Source organism: Ogataea haglerorum (assembly GCF_019207285.1).
Source record: "Ogataea haglerorum isolate 81-453-3 chromosome Unknown 81-453-3_NODE_6_length_583072_cov_95.821986, whole genome shotgun sequence".
NCBI lineage: Eukaryota > Fungi > Ascomycota > Pichiomycetes > Pichiales > Pichiaceae > Ogataea > Ogataea haglerorum.
Genome location: NW_025065156.1, coordinates 387,632 through 408,655, shown reverse-complemented (window position 1 = coordinate 408,655; position 21,024 = coordinate 387,632). Strand labels below are relative to the sequence as shown.

Below are 21,024 nucleotides of genomic sequence, written 5' to 3'. Positions count from 1 at the left end.
GCCCAAAATACACGCCGAGAACGTGCTATTATATTAGCAAATGGGATGGCAATAACAATTGACTGGAGATAAGTTGTGCTCACAGATAAACAAGTCCAAAGCGCGCTGTGTTACTAAAGAAATCACGCACTGGTAGTGTGGGCAGAGAGGTCGTCAATATAGAAAAACACTTACAACTTTTTAAAGCACCTTCTCAAAATAAGTACAGGTCGTGCGCCACCCATCTGGGTTTCTGGGAAGCGCCTTGGCTGCGGACCCCTCTTGTCAAAAAATAGCAAATCAGAGGTCGATAAATTGTCATCCTGAGAATTTATAGCGGGTATTGCTAATCAACTGTTAGTTTCTAGACACATACAAATATGTTTCGACAGATTTGTCAACGTTAGAAGCACGTTGCATTGTGCGCAAGCCTGCGAACGAGGCTGAAACTCCGTCAACGTGTCTTTCGCCAGGGGAGCTAATAATACTTAAAAGACTGGAATTTACGATTTCCAAATGACAGAAGGACCCGTCTTGTTCTATTGTCCGGGGGCGCAGCTGAGTCTCACTTGACATGAATGGGTACTGAAAATTTCGTGATAACGTTATTTTTCATCCTGCTGAATCGACGCGTCTGTAGTCCCTCGTATCGTTTTTTATTTATTTTTCCAAATTCTCTGATCTTGAACTAAGAAAACAAAAAAAAAACTCCTTGTTATGGTGTTATTAGTAACCCTGGGCATAATTGCCATGGCAGTATGCCAGGCTGCTGCTAAGACACATACACTCTTCTACGAGACAAAGTGGATCACAGCCAATCCAGACGGCGTGAAGGAGCGCCAAGTCATCTCGTTCAACGGAAGTTGGCCCTTGCCCACCATCGAGGTCAACAAGGGCGACTCCGTGCAACTGCATCTGATCAATGGGCTCGACGTTTCGACATCTTTACATTTCCATGGCCTGCTTCAGAATGGCTCTAACCATATGGACGGGCCCGTTGCCGTCACTCAATGTCCGATACCTCCTGGCGAGTCTTTTGTCTACGAGTTCAAGGTGGACCAGGTGGGAACATATTGGTATCATAGCCACAGCGGGTCTCAGTACAGCGATGGACTACGTGGGTTGTTTATAGTTCATGATGAGGAAGTGGAGTCCAACTACGAGTTCGACAAGGAGCTCGTTTTGTCTCTGAGTGATTGGTATCATGATTCAAGTGAGGTCTTGGTTCGGAAGCAGCTCTCTTTATACAATCCCACAGGAGCTGAGCCGATCCCTCAAAATGCCCTCATAAATGACACCAAAAACATCACCTTGGAGGTAGAGCCCGACACGACGTATCTGATCAGAATTGCCAATATTGGAATCATGTCGTCGCAGTATCTGTTTTTCGAAGATCACGATGTCGATATCATTGAGGTAGACGGCGTGTATCTTCATCCTGCAAGGGCCTCCATGATATACTTGGCAGTGGGCCAGAGAATGAGTGTTTTACTAAAGACCAAGTCTTCTGCCTCCAGAAACTTTGGCATCGTCCATGCGCTGGACATATCCATGCTGGATGCCTTGCCAGCCGATCTACAGTATGTTTCTGTTAACCAGCTTGTTTACGACAAGAGCTTGCCCGAGGCGACGCTAAAGAAAGAGTGGCTGGATGTCGAATCGTATGCTCCATTCGACGACTTCGAGCTTCGTCCTCTGGACGGCAAGCCCCTGCTTCCAGACCCAGACCACCGTATAGAGGTTGTTTTGCATATGGAGAATCTGGGAGACGGTGTCAACTATGCATTCTTCAACAACTACACCTACGTTGCTCCTAAGGTGCCGACTCTGCTCACGGCGCTAACTGCTCCTAAGGAGTACGTTTCCAACTCCAAAATATACGGATCCAACACCAACTCATTTGTGCTCAGCTACGGCGACGTTGTGGAACTTGTGGTGAATAACGAGGACGACAACAAGCATCCGTTCCACCTCCACGGCCACCAGTTTCAGACCATAGTTAGATCCGACCAATACGACGATCCTCACCACTACGACCCAGACGCAGAGACAAATCTACCGGAGATCCCCGTTCGCAGGGACACTATGGTTGTGGAAGGCAACGGACACATGGTGCTGCGGTTTGAGGCGAAAAACCCAGGTGTCTGGTTCTTCCACTGCCATCTCGACTTCCATCTTGAGCAGGGTCTTGCCATGACGCTCATTGAAGCTCCTTTGGAGCTCCAGGAGCAGTTTGCGTCCAAAGAGCTGCCTGAATACTTTCTACGTGTTTGCAAAGCTTCCGAGACTCCTTATAGAGGCAATGCTGCTGCCAACGCCAAGCACTGGCTGGACCTGACGGGAGAAAACGTGCAACCACCGCCATTGCCGGACGGGTTCACGTTCAAGGGCTACGTGGCGCTGGCCGCATGCACGATCGTCGCACTCTACGGCCTGAAGTGTATTTATTCCTACGGTATGGGAGACCTGAACAGGTCCGAGAACGTGGTAGAGGAGGAGCGCGGAAGGATCCGGAGACTGATGCTGAAGCTGAACGAGGAGCAGCGGAAGATGCTCAGCTCGTCGTCCGCGACCGTGAAGAAGAGAGAGGAGATACGGCTAATGATCGAGGAGCTCGAGAAACTGCTGCGCGAGCTGGAGTAAGGTGGTGGTTCACGGGGGGTGTATTTAATAATAATATCGCGATAGGCTACGAGCGCACGGCAGGCGCGAAAGCGTGGCCGGCAATACTTTGTTCTGTAATGTCTGTTGAGGTGGAAGGTGATCTGATCAGGTTCTCGTATGGCGGCGCGCGTGCGTGTGTTGCCAGAAAAGGCTGCACTTTGGTCTCGTTCGTGGTGAATGGCGACGAGTATTTGTACCTCTCGGAAGCTGCGAATCTGTCGAGCAAGAGCTCGACACCCGTGAGGGGCGGAATGCCGCTGATTTTCCCAGCCTTTGGCAAGTCGTACCTGGAGAGTCTGAAGGCGGTCCAGCAGCACGGGTTTGTGCGCAACATGGCTTGGGACTTCGTCATAGCCGAGGTGTTGACAGAGCGCACGGTAGCACGGTTTCGATTGAGCCATCGGCAGTGCGAGAACGAGCAGCAGTACATATCCTGGTGCCAATTCTATGGCCAGCGCATCGAGTTTGAGCTGTCGATGGTTTTTGAGCTGTTTCCGGACCACATCACAGTGGACACGAGCCTTGTGAACGAGAACGTGTCCGAACTGGAGTTTCAGTTTCTGTACCACACCTATTTCCGGGTGCCCTGTGTTCGCGACATGTACATCACGGGGCTGAAAGGGGCCAAGTACCTGGACAGACTGCAGACCCGGTACCGGCTAGATACCAGTCCGATGCTCAAGGTGGAGGAGCAGACGGACAAAATGTACAAGCTGGGCGAGGCCAACCGGGAAATCGACATTTTGTCGGGCAATTACAATGTGCGACTGACGGCGTCGGAGAACCTGAGCGACCTGGTGGTCTGGAACCCGTGGAAAGAGGGGGCAGCCAAGATGAAAGACTTTGAGCCGAAATCCAGCTACCGCAACATGTGCTGCGTTGAGTTTGGCGCAGTTGAGGGCACAACGCTCGCCAAAGGCGGACGGTGGCGCTGCCAGCACACAATCACGATTATTTAGGCGCAACTGAGGGAATACCAAAATAACATCATCTATGTATTAAACTATTTTTCCTCGCTCGGCTGCTCCTGCGCCTTGTCGTCGGAGGCCGGTCCCTCCTCCTCGTCAGAGCTGCTCAGCTGGTCCAGGTCGCTAGGAGTGTTCAGCGAGGGGAAATCGCCGCCGCTCTCGGCGGCCAGCTTGGCAAAGTCGATCGACTCGTCGCCGAAGGCGTTGCCCAGGTCGCCCATGGAGTTCTGCAGGTCGTCGTCGTCCTTCTCGTCCTGCTCGTCCTCGTCGACCCACTTGTCGAAATCGGTCTTTATGTAGTGCTGCTTGACCTTCGACTTGGTCAGTCTTGGCCAGAACTCGGCATTGAGCTTCTTCTTGTACAGCACAAAGAAGATGTGCGATCCCGTGATCTGGTACTTGGACTTCTTGTCGTCGATCTCGTCGAAAAACTCAATGTCCAGCTTGTAATGCCGGTCGCCCGACTTGCCCTCGAACTTCAGCTCGCTGGCAGTCAGCGTGATCTCTGGCTTCTCCACATCGGCCACATTGATCGTGAGATAGAGCAGGTTTTTCTCTGGAATCGAGTCGTTGGATCTTTGGGCCCAAAGAACTAATGTTAGTGCTGCAGAGCTGTCTTTACTTACCTTCAGGAGGAATTGTCGACATCACAGATCGTAGTTTGGCTGTCAAAAGTGGTAGGTTTTAATACTCGAGTGTTATTTTTCTAGAAAATTTCGTGTCCACGTCCCGTCTGGGGATGCCTGCTGCACAGCCCGGATCACGAGGATGGTTTCAGACTTTAATTACATTACATACACTTTATCTTCTTCCTCTCAGCATGCTGCGCGGATAGATCTTGCGGCGCGCCTGCGTGTTTGGGGGAGGCGTGGTGGATGGCGCGGCCGAGAACACCGAGGACGGGTCCACGTTAGCCGAGCTGGAGGCTCCCGTGAAGTCGAAGTTTGGCGTGGCAGACCTGGACGGGTTGAACCCGCCAAACGAGGACGGCGTCTGGCTCTGAGGCTGTGCCTGGGCAAAGTGCGTTCCGTCCAGGTTGAAGATCTTGTTCTGCGGCTGCGGCGTCGACCCGCCAAACACAGACTGTCCTGCGCCCGGGTTCGTCAGCGAGCCACCAAATCCGGGCTGTGCGGGCGCAGGCGCGGACGGCTGGCCAAACGCAGACGAGGCAGATCCCGCAGAGCTGAGCGAGCCGCTTGCGCTGGCAGCCGGCTTGCCGAACGAGAAGCCCTGCGACGTGCCAAAAGAAAACGCCGGTGCCGGCTGGGCAGCGGGAGCAGCCGGTTTTGGTGCGGCACCGAACGAGAAGCCAGACGTGGACGACGAAGGAGTTGAGGCCGGTGCGCCGGAGCCAAACACCGAGCTAGAAGCAGGGTTGGCAGCCGTGCCCGTAGAGGCCCCAAAGCCCGACGAGGTAGGAGCAGCGGCGGACTGCGAGGGCTGGGAGCCGAACGAGAAGGCTGGTTTGGTGGTGCCGAAGCTGAACGGCTTGGACTCTGTAGGTTTCTGTTCCTCCTTTTCGGTTTCCTTGGCGCCAAATGAGCTGCCGGAAAAACTGAATGCTGGCTTAGCAGCCTCGGTGGACTGGGTGCCTTGTTCAGCTGGTTTGGAGCCAAAGGAGAAAGAAGGTGTGGCAGGCTTGTTTGACTCGTCGTTCTGTTGTGCCGTTTCAGCCGGCTTAGCACCGAAAGAAAGTGTCGGTGTTTCTGGCTTTTTAGCCGGTTCCTCTGGTTTGGCCGGCTCTGGCTTGGAGCCGAACGAAAACGAGGAAGCAGCAGGTTTTTCGGGCTCCTCAGTCGGCTTGGAGAAAGAGAAAGCAGGAGTCTGCGGCTTCGTGCTAAACGAGAATGCAGCAGAAGGCGCAGGCTTGGCCTCCTCCTGGCTCTTTGCTTCAGCTTTGTCCTCGGTGGCCGGCTTCGTCTGGCTTCCAAAGGAGAAAGAAGGCGGAGCAGGCTTCTCAGCAGCGTCCGCAGGTTTAGCACCAAATGAAAACGCCGGGCCAGGCTTCGACTCTGCATTGTCTTTTTGCTCAGGCTTCTGCACAGACTCCTGTTCAGGCTTGGCGAACGAGAACAGCGGCTTTTGAGAGTCCGTGTTGAAGGAAAACGCTGGAGCCGACTTAGAAGACTCGTCTGGCTTAGAGCCCAAAGTAAATCTCTTTCTCTTTGGCTCTTCCTCTTCGCTTTTTCCTGCTGTGCTTGGAAGCGACACTGAAGGAGCAGACGAGCCGTTCGAAAGCGAGAACGAGGGAGCGTCTGGCTTCGAGTCCGCAGACTTGAGCGAAAATGTCGGCGAGTCTGTCTGTTTCTTGTCCGTTAATGTGAATGCTGGGGTGGGTTTCAATGGAGCAGAGTCCAGGGGCTGCTCTGGCTTCTTCTCGGGCACGAATTTCGGCTTTGTGGCCGTGTCGAACGAGGTCGCCAGCTTCTCGGGGGCGAACTGGACGTCTTTCTTTGGTGCAAACTTTATTTTCTCGGTCAAAGGCTTCACCTCCACCTTTTGGACCTCTGGCTCTTCGTCGTCGTCGTCGTAGTCGAGCACTGCCTTGAAGATGCCGTGCTGGTTCAGCCGCTCTTTAGGGATTTTCTGCACCGACTTTGTCTTGGTTGCAAGTTCCGGGGCATGCTCAACAGTCTCGACAGAGGTGTCGACGTACTTGGAGCCGGCCGACGCGTTGGACGATGTATGCACGAGGTTTCTGGTGTGGTCGCGCAGGTACGCCATTCTGGACTTGCGGTACTTATCCTGCTGCATTCTCCGCTTGAGCATTACCAGCTGAGCGCGTTCTATAGGGTCGATTGAGAACGACGGTGGTGGCTTCTTGGGCTGTTTTGCCGGCGGATGGCTGGCTGACGCGGACACCTTGCGCTTCGCGGCTGCCGCAGGCGCTGGCGAGCGCGCGGTGCCGTTGAGCACGGTCTCGTCGCCCAGACTGGTGGACTCTGCCTTGAGGCTGTCGTCTGCGTCGCGCAGTCTCGAGGACAGCATGTTGTTTTCACGCTTGATGGACTCGTAGTACTGCTCCAGCATGCGGGCGGTGATCGGCGACGACTGGGAGCGGAACGAGTCGTGGTTGAGACTGAGATTAGCGGCGGTGCTGGTGTTGGGTCTCGAAGGGTGTGGTCCGGAGGTGTCGCAGCCGGCGTCTTTGGGCCGCTGGAAGATGCCGAGGATGCTGTTCGTGATTTTCTTAAGCTTCGATGGCCGCGCCGAGGGGTCTGGCGTCCCCGAAAAGACCCTTTTCAGCGAAGACTCCATGTGTTGTTTCAGGTCGCTAAGTAGCTAATATCCCGTGCAACTGCCTGTTTTTCCTGTTGATACTTCAATGTGTCGCGGTGCAAGTCGCTGGCGCAGGAAGGGAGGCTGGTTCTGTGCAGCGGCGGCGGGCTTGTTTGGAGGTGCTGGGCCGTTAGACAAGAGAGTTTTGCTAAATAAAAAAAATAGTCGGGCCGGGTAAAACCGTTTTTCAGGTTCGCACGGTATGGAGGACGTTTACACTGTGGTGGAGAGGCTGAAGTTGGACCCGCAGGGAGGATTGGCGGAGCTGGAGCGCCGGCTGAGGCCAGACGAGGGCGCGACTCTCGGCCCACAACAGCCGGCGGCCCCCGAGAACTGGCACGTGGTAGTTGGCGAGCTTCTGGAGATGCTGGCCGTGCCAGAGGCCCAGTGGACCTGGTTCCGCCCGTCAGAATCGCGTGAACAGCAAACTTTGCGCCAGCACAAACAGGCGCAACTACAGGCTCTGCGGCTGGTACTACAGTTCGGCGCAGTGTACGACCGGGCCAAGCTGCTGGACAGAGTATCGCTCTACTACGACGAGCGCCATCCGTGGTCGTCCCAAGAGTCTGCCCAGGCCGTGCGCGACATTCTGCGCCGGGCCGAGCCCTCAAAAGACGAGATCTTCCTGCTCATGGACGGCTACGTGCCCATGTTACGCGAATTTAGCAAGGTCGGCCAGCACTCGGCAAAAGTGTCTGCTCGGGGGTACAGAAAATCGCAAAACGCGGCCGACGGGCCCAGAGACACGCCGCTCGTGGGGCGCGCGCCCGTGGGCGAGGACGACCGGATCAGGACGAAATACATGGCGCGGATCGGCAGCCTGGCTTTTTTGGTGGATTTTCTCGCGGGCAGCGACATAGAAGCGCGCTGGAACGTGGTTTTCCTGCTTTTGCTGCACTACCTGGACGACCACGACGTGCTGGTGAAGAGCGCGGCGTGTGAGGTGCTCCAGACGGTGGTGGCGAAGGTGAACTCGCCGCCGAGCGCGGCCAACATCATTGCGCGAAGCAGCATCGCAGGCCTGCTGCTGGACGCGATTGCGCCGTGTCTGCTGGCGCTGCCGTCGCTGACGCCGGCGGCGGAGTCGCGGACGGTGCTGCCGACGGCGTACGCGACGGCAGTCGCCGTGCTGGCGGCCTCTGCGCGCGACCAGGACGAGCTCGAAAAACAGGTCGGGTGGCTGCTCGTGGACTACGCGCTGCCGGGCGTGGCGCGCGCGGGCGAGTACCCGGACGTGTGCGGCGCGCTACTGGGCGTCGTGGCCGCGGAGCTGCTGCCGAGGACGGGGGCGTTTGCCGCGGTGGTGGCGAAACAGACGTGCTACGCCGTGCTCGAGCTGCTGCGAAACCCGTACACCGCGCTCTCGCCGGCGACGGTCGACGCGGCGGTCGGCGTGCTGGAGCAGCTGGCGGCGCGGCCCCGCGGACTCGCGAGCGTGCGGTACGACGTGCTGGCGTGTCTTCTGAAGGTGGCGCAGCGGCTGCACCGGTACGCTGTTCGCGGCGGCGACGAGGTGCGGGCGAAAATCGGCCGGCTCGTGTGGCAGCTCGACCTGACACAGCAGGAAAGAGACCGCGCACAAAATTTTCTTCTCCGCCTGACACAGTGAAGACAAGACGGATGCCCAAGTTTCTGACGCAGTCGCGCGAGGCGCTGCGCGAGAAGTACGCGGAGATCAACCGGCGCGAGAAGAGCCGGCTGGTGGACGCGATGCGGCACCGCGCGCAGTCGGCGTGGTCGTACGAGGCGGGCTTGCGCAACAGGGACCGCAACCGGTACAGCGACGTGCTGCCGTTCGACAAGAACCGTGTGCGGCTGCGGCGCGGGGACAACGACTACATCAACGCGTCGTGGCTGGAGCTGACGTGTGGCGACGGCGTGGGGCGGTACATAGCGGCGCAGGGCCCGACGGCGGCGACGTGGGGGGATTTCTGGCAGATGTGTGCCGAGCAGTGCGCGCAGGAGGTGGTGATTGTGATGCTGACGCCGCTGTTCGAGGCGGGCCGCGAAAAATGCTACAAGTATTGGTCGGAAAAGGATTTCTGCGCCGGAGACGGGCTGGTGCTGGAATTCGGGGGCGCGCGCGAAAGCGAGGGCGGGCACTTCACGGTGCGGCGGTGGACGCTGCGCGACGAGGCGAGCGGGGCGCTGAAGCCGGTGACGCAGTACCAGTTCCACGAGTGGGCGGATTTCAGCGCGCCGGAGCAGGCGGCGTCGCTGGTGGAGCTGAGCAGCAGCGTGCACTCGCACGGCAGCCCGGACCCCGTGGTGGTGCACTGCTCGGCCGGCGTGGGGCGGTCCGGCACGTTCATCGCGGTGGACTACTTTCTGCAGCACTGCACGGCGAGTCTGACGGCGCCAGACACCGACGACGCGCGCCACGACCTGATCACGCCGGTCAACAACCACGAGGTGCAGGACCCCGTGCTGGAGATCGTGTCGGAGCTGCGCAGCCAGCGCGTGCTGATGGTGCAGCAGTTCGAGCAGTTTGCGTTCATCTACGACTGCCTGCGGCAGTACTACATCGACAGATACCTCAACAGAACGTGAGCGGAAAAAACGATATATTACTGTAGACAGGGCGTAGTATGGACAGAGCATCACACGGTGGTGCTGTTGGACTTGAGCTCTCTGAGCAGCTGGATCTTGCGTCTTCTAGCGTTGATGAACCAGTTGGAGAGCTGCTGGTTGGTGAGGCCTGTCTTTGCGACGAGCTCCATTTTCTCCTTCGAGTTGGGGTACGGGTGTTCGAGGTTATCGTTCAACCAGTTGAGCAGGATAACCGTTGTCTTTTTGGGCAGGTTGGAGCGCTTTTTCTTGGAGTACTTGGCGCCGCAGTCGGAGTCGGACGAGGGCGAGGCCGGCGAGTTGTACTCTGAGTCGGAGCGGGTCGCTGCGGGCTGCTGGCCCGGGCTGGCGGGCTCTGTGAGCGAGCGTCTTGGGAAAGAGAGGTGTGGCAGCGAGCGGTGCGCGAGCAGCGGCGGCGGCAGCTGGTAGTCGAGCAGGGAGGAGAACGAGCTGGATCTCGAGGAGAGCGGCGAGTAGGGGAATTGCTGCACGGGACTAGGCAGAATTGGCACGGCGGAAGGGTCGTAGTTTTGGGGCGGGAATTTGTTGATGGAGTCGAGGATCGAGGAGTCCAGGATCCGCTTGATGGAGGGCAGCTGTACACGAGGGGCCGGAAGCGAGTCGTATGGAGAGGCCGGCGGGGTGAGCCGCTGGGGGCCAGCGTAGTGTTTGTTGATGAGACTGGACACTTCCATGATTTTTCAGAGAGTGGAAAAGTGCCAGGACAGTTGCTTAATATATGGAGCACGTCTTCCAACAATAGGTTCGGCAAGTGCGTGAATAATAGCACCAAAAAGGCCATTCAGGAGACAAGTCCATCATTTTCAGAAAAAAAAAATGTGACTACGATGCATGAGACAATAGGCTGCGGCCTGGAAATTCTATGCGACCGAGCAAAATAGCTGAATTGGGACAATCTAATGTGCCGTTTACTGTTCGGTTCAATAACTTGCCAGACGCACAGCTAGAATTTCGTGGTTCTGCCGATGGCAGTTCCTCGAAACTGTAAAATCCGCCTATGTGCGGTTGCGTTTCAATCCACTCTTCCCACCACCGCGCGCCGTAAACAGCAACCTTGCCGTCGTCGCATGTCATGAGCCTCGCTATTGTGCCCATGCTTATGCCAATGCCATCGGCCGCCTGCCATTGCGGCGTATTCGTGCCTGAGTGGCTCGACTGGCCCCAGCCCGATTGGCACATTGGCGCCCACCCGTCTCGTGCGCCAACCGGCTTTCCCGCGGTGTATCGTGCACGTTGGCCGAGCCCAGCGGTGCAAAAAAGATCTTCCTAAGCCCGCGTTGTGACAACTTTGACTTGTGCTGTGACGTGGAGTGAATTCGGATATCCCGACGGCTCGGCTTAGCCGACGGCTTGAAACATGTGCGGTAGAATTGTGCCTTCTAGCCTGCAGCTGTCAACAGCAAACAATGCGCCTTTTAACAAACGGTGCATAAAAGACAGCGGCTTAAAACCGCCGCAGCCTTCGGACCTCCCGACGCGGTACAAATAAGCATTTTCCCGTAAGCAAGTTGGAATGTCCTTTTCGGTTTCCAGCCAACCACCCGATTGCAGATTACCTAATGTGCATATGCATGCTGCATCCCGCCGAACACCGTTTGACAGGTATTCTCGTGAAACGCACCCCGCTGCCAGCTAACAGCCAATCACGGGCGAATAACCTTTGTAAAGAATCCACACCCAATCCGGAATTCGGCCGCCATCAACAAACGCCATACTGTCGCGTCCCCTCCCTCCCACAGATGCCCCAATTACGTCCAAACTACAAGCAATTGTCGTATGTCGTATCCTGCCAGTTCAATTGTCTAATAATACTATGCACTTCGGAATTTTCCACCGAGCCAGTTATAAATTCGTAGTCACAGTCACAGTCTTGGCATTTATCAGCAGCGTGGGAGGAAGGTCGTTACACCAGGTGTCAAGATTGGTGACGTAGTCCAGGCAGCTTTGCTCGTCCTTGTGCAGTCCGATTTCCGGCACGGGCAACGTCGAGAAAATAAGGGCAGTGTTGGCAGACGTGGTGCGCATGAGCTCGTTCAGAATCAGGTACTGCGCCGTGCTGCTCAGCTCGTTGAACGAAAATACCGAGTCTTCGTATGCGGTGGCCGCAAAAGCGGGCGACTCGCTGCCCGACAGCGCGCCTGGCTCGGTCCCGTCGTGAACAAACATGATGGACGGCTCGTTGCCCTGTGCGTTTTCTAACACATGCGAATTGGGCATTGTGTCGGCAGAGAAAGTGGACACTTTCTGCCTCAGCAGCGACGTCGACGACTTGAGGTTCCGCAACATTGGCCGCCGCAGGTGTTGCGCGGACGACTGGTAGACGGGCACCGACGGCGGATGCGCCTCGTGGCGCGAGATCGATGACGCAGACGACACAACCGACTCGCTGTCCGAAAATGAGTAGTCGTCTTCTGACGACGAGGCGTCTGCCAGCGTCTTGTGGAAGTCCAAGTTCGCAATGCCGTTGGTCACCATCGAGAACGCGACGCCGTTCTTGCGCATGTAGCTGCCCGAGTACCGTTTCCTGTTGCCCGCGTGGAATTTCCTCACTAGCTTGGAATTAACCTGGATGCTGGCCACAGGCTTTGGTGCCGGCGCGGCAGAACTGCGCATCTCCAACACCGCGTGCCACCACTCGTCATGCTCGAGTCGGGCGTCCACCTTGCCCGTGTCAAACCCGTCTTTCTCGCCTTTCGCAATGTAGTTGTACGTGCCGAAGTTGCCCGACTCCAAGCAGAGCACCACAGCCTCGGCATTAATTCGCAAGATTTCCAGCAGCGACCGCAGCCGCTGCTTTTCCTCAGCAACGTCCCGCTTGTACTCCACAAACACCACCACGCGCAGCCGGTGCGTCTTCTTCCAGCACGGCACCGTGTGCAGAATGGCGCCCAGCTGCAAAATCAGCGTGTACGTGTCGAAGTTGTTGGTTCTGATGCTCTTGCCCGACTTGTTGGTCACGTGACTCGACATCTGGATCGGGTACAGGTCGATGTAGCGTTGCTCCGCGTCCCGGAGCTCGTTTTCGTGGTTGCTCGGGATGTGCAGTCGCGGGAACCCCTTCGCGACGGCGATATTGCTGTCCAGCAGCGACAGGTCCTCCAGCACTTGCACCCAGTCGCACAGACTCAGATGGTCCTCCTGGATGCACGTATCCGTGGGCAGTCCGGAGATGTTCACGTTCACCTGTTTGGAGTATTCCAGCGTCTTGCACTCGAACTTCATGCTCTTGGGCAGCTTCTGCGCCTTATAGCTTGACAGATCATAAAACCCGATGATGGTAATATTCGGCTTCATTCCGCCCAATCCTGATCCCAGAAACACGTTGCGGACTCCCCAGCAGAACGTGGGGGCAATGGCAATCTGCACAAAAGCTTTCACCTTCGACATGTCGCGGAGCTTGACCCACGCGGACCGCTGGCGGCTCAGATCGGCCACACGGTCCTGGAAGCTGTCTGCCACCATGACGTGGCCGAGGATGTAAAGACCGCCTTTTTTGAGGTGGTTGCAGAAATTGATCAGCTTCCAGCTCGTCCGCGGGTTGTCCACGAGCAGCAGAATCTGCGGACGCCAGTACTTGACGTTGTCCTGGCGCAGTTTGAGCAGGTACTTGCGCACCTGGTGGTAAATGAGCGACTGCGACACGTCTCCCCACTGTTTTGGCGGCGAGATGTAGTGGATGAACAGGACGAGCGCCATCAGCATGATGAAGATGAAGGACGCAGAGATACCGTCGACGATGAACATCGCCGCTCCGGACGCCAGCGTGCCCATGAGAGCGGTGGCTGTTCCGAAATAGCGGAAGCTGGGCCTGAAGTTGGGGGCAGAGCCGAGCTTCAGCAGGAAACACGCCACGTTGGTGACGATGAATGTCATGAGGAAAGCCATCGTGATGAGCGTCGCGATCTGGTTGACGTCGGCAAACAGAAACAGCTGGCACAGAAGCCACGTGAACAGGATGCCGTAGACGGAGTCTGTGCCGAAGACACGCAGGCCGGGCAAGATCTCGTCGATCGCAATGGCCTGGAGCAGCTTCGCGGCCCCCACGAGGCCGACAATGACGGAGAACACGGAGGTCGACACCTCGCCGAGAATTATCAGCAGCGGCGACAAGTTGACCGTCTGCAGGACCTGCACGTCTTTGTACAGCATTTCGCGCGGGATGGAGCAGCCCATGGAGAGGATGACCAGCAGGTAGCACACAAACGTGATCAGCAGGCCGCTCAGCGTCCCGAGTGGGATGGATTTCGACGGGGTCTTGAGGTCGCCGCTCATGGACGCTCCGGCAAAGATGCCTGCCGTAGCAGGGAAAAAAATGCCAAACACGTCTCTGAAATTCTCCTTGCGCGGCAGCTGCGACCCCGCGGCGCCCTGCGTGAAGTGCGGGAGCAGGTTTTCTGTGAGCGTGGACCAGGAGATGCCCGTGTAGAAAACGTCGTTTTCTTTAGAATAAAACGGAGCCACCACGAGCGACGACAGCGGCACCGACAGCGTGGACAGAATCAGCAGAAAACACAGCAGCGAGCCGGCCTTCGAAACCGTCTGCGAGCCAATCAGCGAGATCACCGTGCAGAGAGCCAAAAACACAGTGCTGTAGATGAACTGGAACCAGTAGTCCGTGGGCAGCAGTTTCCACACGACGCCGGTCTGGCTGTTGAAATTGTACAGCAGCGGCTCGATCAGGCCGGCCACGTTCAGCGCAGCGTTCAGGACCTGGCCAATGTAGAAGATGATGCCTATCGCGCCGCCGAATTCCACCCCGAGACTGCGGCTGATCATATAATACGCCCCGCCGCCCTTAACGGTCCCGTTCGTCGCGATGGCGCTCACGGAGAGCGTGGTGAGCAGATCAATGCCGTAGCTCATAACCAGCAGCAGCAGCGTGCCCAGAACGCCCATCTGGCCCAGAACGAAACCGAATCGCAGAAACATCAATATAGACAGCACGTTCAGGATCGTCGGCAGCGTGACGCCGTTCATGGTGTTCAGTTTGTGGGGTTTTTCGTCCGCTCTAGGGTCCGCGATCGACCCGTAGTTGGGATGGCGGCCACGGGAATCAAACATTGAGGGAGCAAAGCATATGAGCTAGAATAATGCGATTAGAGGTAAAAAAATAAAATAAAATAAAATAAAAAGATAAAAAAAAGGTAAAAATACAAGTATGAGCGTGTTTCCCGATGCTGTAAGTAGCCCTGGAGTAGCGGGCCAGCAATTAACCAGTGCAGAGGAGAAGCGACGCGCGCGGCTGGCTAAGCTAGCGGCGTGGAAGAAGAAGAAAGAGGCCGAGGCCGAGAAGCAGCCTGTCAAGTTCGCGGCAAAGGCAAAAACGACGCCCAAAAAACCCGCCCGTCTGGCGCGCAAGAACCTGCTCGACGGGCCCGCGGACAAAGCGGAGCAGACAACTGACGACGCCCCGCCAGACCTGGACACGCTGCTCGAAAACATGGAACACACCCAGCGCAACGACAGCACTGCCGCGATCTTCGAGAGCGACGACGACGCCCGCTCAGAGTCCGACACCGACGCAGAGCACCTCGACCCGGCCAAGCTGCTCCAGGCCATCAACGAGAAGAACAAGAAGTCGGTGCCCGAACACCCTCCAAGCACACACCCGTACACCAGATGCCTCTACACCGAGAGCCCGTTCATCAGCTCTCTGTCGCCGGACGAGGTGGACTCCCTGCGGCTCCGCGACGCAATCACCGTGCGCGGCAAGTCTGTCGTGCGGCCAATTATCACGTGGGACCATCTGGCGCTGCCTAATTCGCTGCGGAGTGCGCTGGACTCGCTAGGTTTCGACGCTCCGACGCCGATCCAGTGCGAGGCTCTCCCTAACGCGATGAGCGGCCACGACCTGATCGGCATCGCCAAGACAGGTTCCGGAAAGACGCTCGCATTCCTGCTCCCTCTGTTTCGCCAGCTGCTTGCAAACCCGGCGGCGCCGTCCGTGCGTGCTCTAGTGATGACGCCTACGAGGGAGCTGGCGATGCAGATATTCAACGAGAGCAGCGTCTTCCTCAAGGCGCTCAAGCTGCGTGGATGCTGCTGCTACGGCGGACAGTCGATTAGTCAGCAGATCGCGGAGATCAAGAAAGGCTGCGACCTGATTGTCGGCACGCCGGGCCGCATCATCGACCTGCTGTGCGCGAACAATGGCCGCGTCCTGCGGCTCAGTCACGTGACGTACCTCGTTCTGGACGAGGCCGACCGCATGTTCGACATGGGGTTTGAGCCGCAGGTGATGAAGGTGCTGAGAGTGACCAGGCCGGACCGGCAGACCGTTCTGTTTTCGGCAACGTTTCCGCCGCGGATGGAGGCTCTTGCAAGGCGGTGTCTGACGGACCCGGTCGAGGTGCTTGTCGGCGCCAAGAACCTCGTGAACGACAAGATCACGCAGCAGTTCGAGGTTCTGGACGAGGACCAGAAGTTCGGCCGTTTGCTGCAGGTTCTGGCCCGTTTCCAGAGCACCGACTCGGGCAAGGTACTGATTTTCGTCGACAAGCAGGACAGCTGCGACAGTCTGGCCAATCAGCTCATCATCAGAGGGTATCCGACGCTGTCGCTGCACGGCGGCAAAGAGCAGATTGACAGGGACGGCATCATCTCTGACTTCAAGAGCAACGTGATAGATATATTGGTTGCTACGTCGGTTGCGTCGCGGGGACTGGACGTGAAGGATTTGAACTTGGTGGTCAACTACGACTCGCCCAACCACATGGAGGACTACGTGCACCGCGTGGGGCGCACGGGTCGCGCAGGCCGCTCGGGCACGGCGGTCACCTTTGTCACACGTCACCAGGAACGCAGTGCGAGCGACATAGTGAGGCTGCTGGAGCTTTCGGGCGCGCAGCCGCCTGCAGAGCTGGCGCAGCTTGCGAGCCGGTTCCGCGAAAAGCTCAAGCGCGGCGAGGTGAAGTACGGATCCGGGTTTGGGGGCCGCGGGCTGGAGAAGCTGGCGGAGATCCGGGAGCAGAAAAAGAAGCTTGACAGAACGCTCTACGAGGGGGAGAACCTGTCCGAGACAAACGACGACGACGACGACGACGAGACGGCAGAAGTGCCGTCTGAAAAGCTCAACAATTTCCAGGTCGTCTTTGGCAGCGTCAAGCGCGGCCAGGACTCGGCTGTCCACCACGCGAAGATGAACATCAACGACCTGCCGCAGAGCACGCGTTGGCACATGTCCAACAAGGACAACATCAACAAGGTGGTGGAGGCGACCGGCACGTCGATCACGACCAAGGGCCGCTACTACGGGCCGGGCAAGGAGCCGGGACCCAAGGACGACCCGAAGCTGTACCTGCTGATCGAGAGCGACAACGAGATGAGCGTGCGCCAGGCCGTGGAGATGTTCAAGCGCAGTCTTGTCGAGGGTCTGAAGGGCTCTCTGGACGAGCGCAAGCGCAAGTTCACCATTGTGTAGTCTATACATGCTGTTAGTAAAGCTGTGGCTATGCGCCGACTTTTTCGAACGCAAACGCGAGGTAGAACGAGCACGCGTCCCTGTCCTCGCCGCTGACGCCGTACGAGCCGTCCTCGCGCCGCAGCGACTCCACGACGGGCGTCGGCAGCTGCCTGAAGTAGTTGGGGATCTCCTTGTTGAAGAGCTCGAAGAAGTTCTTTTTGTACCGCAGCTCCAGGTTGTACGACTCGCACAGCGCACGGAACGTCTCGAACGGCACGACGTACTCCGGCACGTTGTCGACGGCGTCGACGAGATAGTAGTTGTACACGTTGCCGAACGGATTCGCAAACTTGGCGTCCTTGGGCGGCTCCGACGGGAACTCGACCGAGTAGATCGAGTTGCCCCATTTGCGCTCGCCAGGCCCCAGCTTGTTGACTTTCCAGCGGATGAAGTCGGACGACGGGATCGTCCCAATGAACATGCCGCCCACCTTGAGCGACCGGGCCACGTTCTGCAGCATGTTGCGCACGGTCAGCTCCGAGTCGAAAGCGTAGTGCATGCAGAACTGCATCGACACGGTGTCGAACTGGAGGTCCACCTGGTCGCGGAAGTCCTTCAGGATCTGCGGCACGGGCACGTTGAACGCGTCTCCCGTGGCGAAGACCGCCTGGAAGTGGAAACGCGAGCGCTTGTAGCGCGTGACGGCCTCCTTGATCGAAAGGTCCGACAGATCGATGCCGACGTACGACCTTGTCTGCACAGCCTCCCATTTCGCCATGTCGCCGCCCTTGCCGCACCCCAGGTCCAGCACGTTGCCCCCCGGCCGCGCGTACTTGTAGATCAGGATGTATTTGATGCAGTTGTTGAACGAGCGCAGCTTGTAGATCTTGGACTCTGTGCGGCGGCTTTTGCGCGCGTGGTGCGTCTGCTCGTTGTACTTCTGCCGGATGATCTCGTCCTTCTGCTCCTGGTTCAGGCCGACGAGGCTCTGGGCCGCTGGCGACGGCGACGCCGTGCGCACGTCAGAAGGAGCAGAGTCGTCGCGCTTGTGGGTCGCCCTGAACTTCTTGACCCTTCTTTTCTTCTGCGCCGGCTCCAGAGGGCCTGTGTCGGCGGCCCTGCCGTCGCTGGGCAGACTGCTGCGCGGCCCCACGTCGATGGGCTCGTCTTTCGTCTGTGCACCGCGAGACATAAAAATACAGAAAAATATTATTTCCCTATTTATTTCCTTGTTTCTGTTATGTCCTCTCGCAGAACTAGACGGCAGCCAGAGCCGCAAAAGGACCACGGCGACTCGGAGGAAAACCGCTCGTACGACGAAGAGTCGCTCGAGGAGGTCACTCGCTGCATCTGCGGCAACGACGAGCTGGTCATCCCGGACGACGCGGGCCCCGAGTTTGACGACGTCGACACCGGGTTTTTCATCCAGTGCGAGTCGTGCTCTGTGTGGCAGCACGGGTTCTGTGTCGGGATTACCGACGAGGACACGGCCCCGGAAAAGTACTGGTGCGAGCGATGCCAGCCGGAACACCACGACCTGTTCACAGACAGATATGGGTTCCGCAGGAGCAGGTACAACCCGTACCAGGAGATAAAACGCCACCGGCGCCGCCAGCAGGCCCAGGACGCGGCCAACGCTGCTGCGGCTGCGGCAGGACCCGCTGCGAGCGCGGGATCCGGGTCGGGGTCGCCGCCTGGGTCGGCCGCAGAGACGGCGTCCAAGCCAGAAATGAAACGCGAGCGAGACAAGAGCGAGGAGGAGGGCGAGAAGCGCAAACGTGCGCGCGGCACGCTCAATTCCAGAGACGCGGAGTACGAGCAGATGCTCAAGCGGGTGCTGGAGGAGTCGGCCAAGGAGAGCGGCGTGCAGCCGGACGACGTGAACCTGTCGTCGTCGAACGAGTCTGCGTCGCGGGAGACCCGGTCGCGCAAGAAGGTCAAGGACGAGAACTCGCAGGAGGAGGACATCACACAGCAGAGCAACCTGAGCCAGCCACAGAAGGCCACGCCGCCGTCGTCGGCCTCGTCGTCGACGTCGAGCAGCACGAAAAAGAGTAAGAAGAAGAGAGAGGAGCCAGAGGACAAGAAGAAGCCCAAGATCGAGATTTCGGACGAAAAACCGTTCAAGCCGAACCTGCCAAGCCAAAAGATCAGCATGAACGAGATGCGCAGACGGGTGTTTTCCATCATGGAGTTTGTTTCCAACATCCAGGCGGAACTGTCGAACGAGGAGGACTTCAAGCGCAGTCTGCTCAACTACAGAAGCGAGGACTCTACAGACGAGATCCTGCGGCTCCAGAAGCTGCTGATCGAGTGCTACAACGAGTCTGTCACGAAACTGGACTCTCTAACGGAAAAACTGAACGCTTGGGAGAAGTCGTACGGCTAGTTCATTTCAGCCCGATAAACGTGTCTGAGTCTAGGATGTGTGTTCCGCCAATCACGATTTTCACGCCGGGATTTTGCTGGTTGAGCTCAGCAACAAGTCGGGCCTCTTCGTACGTCACACCGCCCACAATGAAAATAACGAGCTCCTGGTCCGGGATCTTGTCATTGCCCGTGTACGATTCCAAGCCGTTGGGCTTGAGCAGCGCATAGTTCTTGGAGTTGAGCTTGTTTTTGAACAGTTTCATCAGCACCTGTTTGAGCCGCGGACTGTGCTGCATGTACACGTTGCCGTCGGTGTTATTTTTGAAGCTGATGCCGTTGACGGTGCTCCCCTTCGCCGAGTTGGACACTTTCTGAAAGATCGACTCGCCGTCGTCGTGCAGACGCTGCGCCGCGCCGCTGGTCTGCAGCAGCTGTTTGATCAGGTCCAGCTTGTGGCTCGGGAATCCGAGCTGTTGCAGCTGTCTAGTGAGTCTGGAGAGCTGGTTGGACGGGTGCGATTCGTACCGCAGCGCGTACACTGCAAGGAGCTTCAGTTTGGTGTCCTCGGACAACGGCGCCACGGGGACGCCGTTCTGCACTTTTCTGTCAAACAGCAGGTCCTCGAGCTCTGCGAGAACGTCGCTGCTGTTATCGTTTGTAGCGAGCGACTGCTGCAGCTCGCCCACCTCCCACATGCGCAGCTCGTTGATTTTCTTGTCAATCTCCGTGGACAGCAGCATGTGTTTCGACAAATTGATGGACGTTTTCTTGAACTCGGGGTAGTTCTCCAGGAAAAACTTCATATCTGTGATGGAGCTGATGTTGGAGCTGGTTTTCGTTTTGGTCTTGTATGTCTCGATAAACCTCTTCAGGCTCTCTGAGAGGTCGCCGAAATTAAGGTACATGGACTCCTTGTAGAACGGGTCTGTCTGTTCGTTGACCACGACCTCCTTGAGCTCTTCCGAAACGTTGTGGACGCGCGACATGTTGACCGTGTTGTTGTGGATCCCCAGCAGCTCGTGGATCATCGCCTGGTACGTCCACGGGAAGAGCAACGGGGTGATGGGGTCGTTTTTGCGGTCCAGGATCAGCAACGACGGCGGCAAGTCTCTCGCCGGCAGCTGGCCAAAGACCATCTGGTTGGAGTTGATTTCGAAGTTCACCGCGTTGGCGAGCTTGGCGCACATTTTCGAGTTTGTTTCGTAGCGAATCACAGGCTTGTACTTGAGCGAGAGCAGCAGCGACATGAGGCTCTGTAGAGACTGGTCGAACGCCGACGGGTCCCAGGAGTCGCGGACGAGCGGGCCGTACGGCGAGACGATGTTCGGCACGACGAAAAACGCTCTGTTGACAACGAGGTAGTCCATGAAGATCTCCACCACCTTGGAGATCATCTCCAGGTCGTCCGACTCAGCCAGGCGTTCCAGTTTGGAGTTCGACACCGAGTTGTTAAAGAAAATGTCGTATTTCTGGTAGTTCGGGCTGGCTATTTCGCGCGACAGGTCGGCAATGGTTTCCAGACTGGGCTCGAGAAAACAGATGCACGACAAGTTGCGCAGACTGTCTCTCTGGAAGTTGTCGAGCTTGTCCACTAGAAACACGTCCTTCTTGAGCAACTCCGACTGTGTCGTGACCATTGAGATCACCGCAGACGTGGTCTTGTCCAGCAGCAGAACACGGATCTTGTCGGCAGAGTCCGTCTCCAGTATCCGGTCCAAATAGTGCTGGGCAACTGTGTAGAGGTCCATGGGATAAAATAAATAAATTAAATAA

General features: G+C 57.4%; 13 protein-coding genes across 13 annotated transcripts; 6 read left to right on the top strand and 7 right to left on the bottom strand.

The window, feature by feature from the left end:
* Window positions 1–696: 696 nt before the first annotated feature.
* KL911_002551 (uncharacterized protein) lies at window positions 697–2,622 on the top strand (the record flags this gene model as incomplete). The annotated part of the gene is made up of 1 exon (XM_043197633.1): window positions 697–2,622. The coding sequence occupies one exon, from the start codon at window positions 697–699 to the stop codon at window positions 2,620–2,622; it is 1,926 nt and encodes a 641-aa protein (XP_043054831.1).
* Window positions 2,623–2,720: 98 nt separating this feature from the next.
* On the top strand, window positions 2,721–3,602 carry KL911_002550 (uncharacterized protein; the record flags this gene model as incomplete). The annotated part of the gene is made up of 1 exon (XM_043197632.1): window positions 2,721–3,602. One exon carries the CDS (start codon window positions 2,721–2,723, stop codon window positions 3,600–3,602), a length of 882 nt encoding a protein of 293 aa, XP_043054830.1.
* A 44-nt stretch (window positions 3,603–3,646) lies between these two features.
* Window positions 3,647–4,259, bottom strand: KL911_002549 (uncharacterized protein; the record flags this gene model as incomplete). The annotated part of the gene is made up of 2 exons (XM_043197630.1): window positions 3,647–4,167; window positions 4,238–4,259. 2 exons carry the CDS (start codon window positions 4,257–4,259, stop codon window positions 3,647–3,649), a joined length of 543 nt encoding a protein of 180 aa, XP_043054829.1.
* Window positions 4,260–4,412: 153 nt separating this feature from the next.
* KL911_002548 (uncharacterized protein) lies at window positions 4,413–6,869 on the bottom strand (the record flags this gene model as incomplete). The annotated part of the gene is made up of 1 exon (XM_043197629.1): window positions 4,413–6,869. One exon carries the CDS (start codon window positions 6,867–6,869, stop codon window positions 4,413–4,415), a length of 2,457 nt encoding a protein of 818 aa, XP_043054828.1.
* A 223-nt stretch (window positions 6,870–7,092) lies between these two features.
* KL911_002547 (uncharacterized protein) lies at window positions 7,093–9,440 on the top strand (the record flags this gene model as incomplete). Its single annotated transcript, XM_043197628.1, has 2 exons — window positions 7,093–7,826; window positions 7,910–9,440. 2 exons carry the CDS (start codon window positions 7,093–7,095, stop codon window positions 9,438–9,440), a joined length of 2,265 nt encoding a protein of 754 aa, XP_043054827.1.
* Window positions 9,441–9,490: 50 nt separating this feature from the next.
* On the bottom strand, window positions 9,491–10,153 carry KL911_002546 (uncharacterized protein; the record flags this gene model as incomplete). Its single annotated transcript, XM_043197627.1, has 1 exon — window positions 9,491–10,153. The coding sequence occupies one exon, from the start codon at window positions 10,151–10,153 to the stop codon at window positions 9,491–9,493; it is 663 nt and encodes a 220-aa protein (XP_043054826.1).
* A 148-nt stretch (window positions 10,154–10,301) lies between these two features.
* Window positions 10,302–10,838, bottom strand: KL911_002545 (uncharacterized protein; the record flags this gene model as incomplete). The annotated part of the gene is made up of 2 exons (XM_043197626.1): window positions 10,302–10,745; window positions 10,827–10,838. 2 exons carry the CDS (start codon window positions 10,836–10,838, stop codon window positions 10,302–10,304), a joined length of 456 nt encoding a protein of 151 aa, XP_043054825.1.
* Window positions 10,839–11,321: 483 nt separating this feature from the next.
* KL911_002544 (uncharacterized protein) lies at window positions 11,322–12,701 on the bottom strand (the record flags this gene model as incomplete). The annotated part of the gene is made up of 1 exon (XM_043197625.1): window positions 11,322–12,701. The coding sequence occupies one exon, from the start codon at window positions 12,699–12,701 to the stop codon at window positions 11,322–11,324; it is 1,380 nt and encodes a 459-aa protein (XP_043054824.1).
* A 49-nt stretch (window positions 12,702–12,750) lies between these two features.
* Window positions 12,751–14,543, top strand: KL911_002543 (uncharacterized protein; the record flags this gene model as incomplete). The annotated part of the gene is made up of 2 exons (XM_043197624.1): window positions 12,751–12,822; window positions 12,906–14,543. The coding sequence occupies 2 exons, from the start codon at window positions 12,751–12,753 to the stop codon at window positions 14,541–14,543; spliced, it is 1,710 nt and encodes a 569-aa protein (XP_043054823.1).
* Window positions 14,544–14,637: 94 nt separating this feature from the next.
* On the top strand, window positions 14,638–16,899 carry KL911_002542 (uncharacterized protein; the record flags this gene model as incomplete). Its single annotated transcript, XM_043197623.1, has 1 exon — window positions 14,638–16,899. The coding sequence occupies one exon, from the start codon at window positions 14,638–14,640 to the stop codon at window positions 16,897–16,899; it is 2,262 nt and encodes a 753-aa protein (XP_043054822.1).
* Window positions 16,900–16,927: 28 nt separating this feature from the next.
* Window positions 16,928–18,073, bottom strand: KL911_002541 (uncharacterized protein; the record flags this gene model as incomplete). The annotated part of the gene is made up of 1 exon (XM_043197622.1): window positions 16,928–18,073. One exon carries the CDS (start codon window positions 18,071–18,073, stop codon window positions 16,928–16,930), a length of 1,146 nt encoding a protein of 381 aa, XP_043054821.1.
* Window positions 18,074–18,121: 48 nt separating this feature from the next.
* On the top strand, window positions 18,122–19,270 carry KL911_002540 (uncharacterized protein; the record flags this gene model as incomplete). Its single annotated transcript, XM_043197621.1, has 1 exon — window positions 18,122–19,270. One exon carries the CDS (start codon window positions 18,122–18,124, stop codon window positions 19,268–19,270), a length of 1,149 nt encoding a protein of 382 aa, XP_043054820.1.
* A 1-nt stretch (window position 19,271) lies between these two features.
* On the bottom strand, window positions 19,272–20,999 carry KL911_002539 (uncharacterized protein; the record flags this gene model as incomplete). The annotated part of the gene is made up of 1 exon (XM_043197619.1): window positions 19,272–20,999. One exon carries the CDS (start codon window positions 20,997–20,999, stop codon window positions 19,272–19,274), a length of 1,728 nt encoding a protein of 575 aa, XP_043054819.1.
* Between the last annotated feature and the right edge of the window lie 25 nt (window positions 21,000–21,024).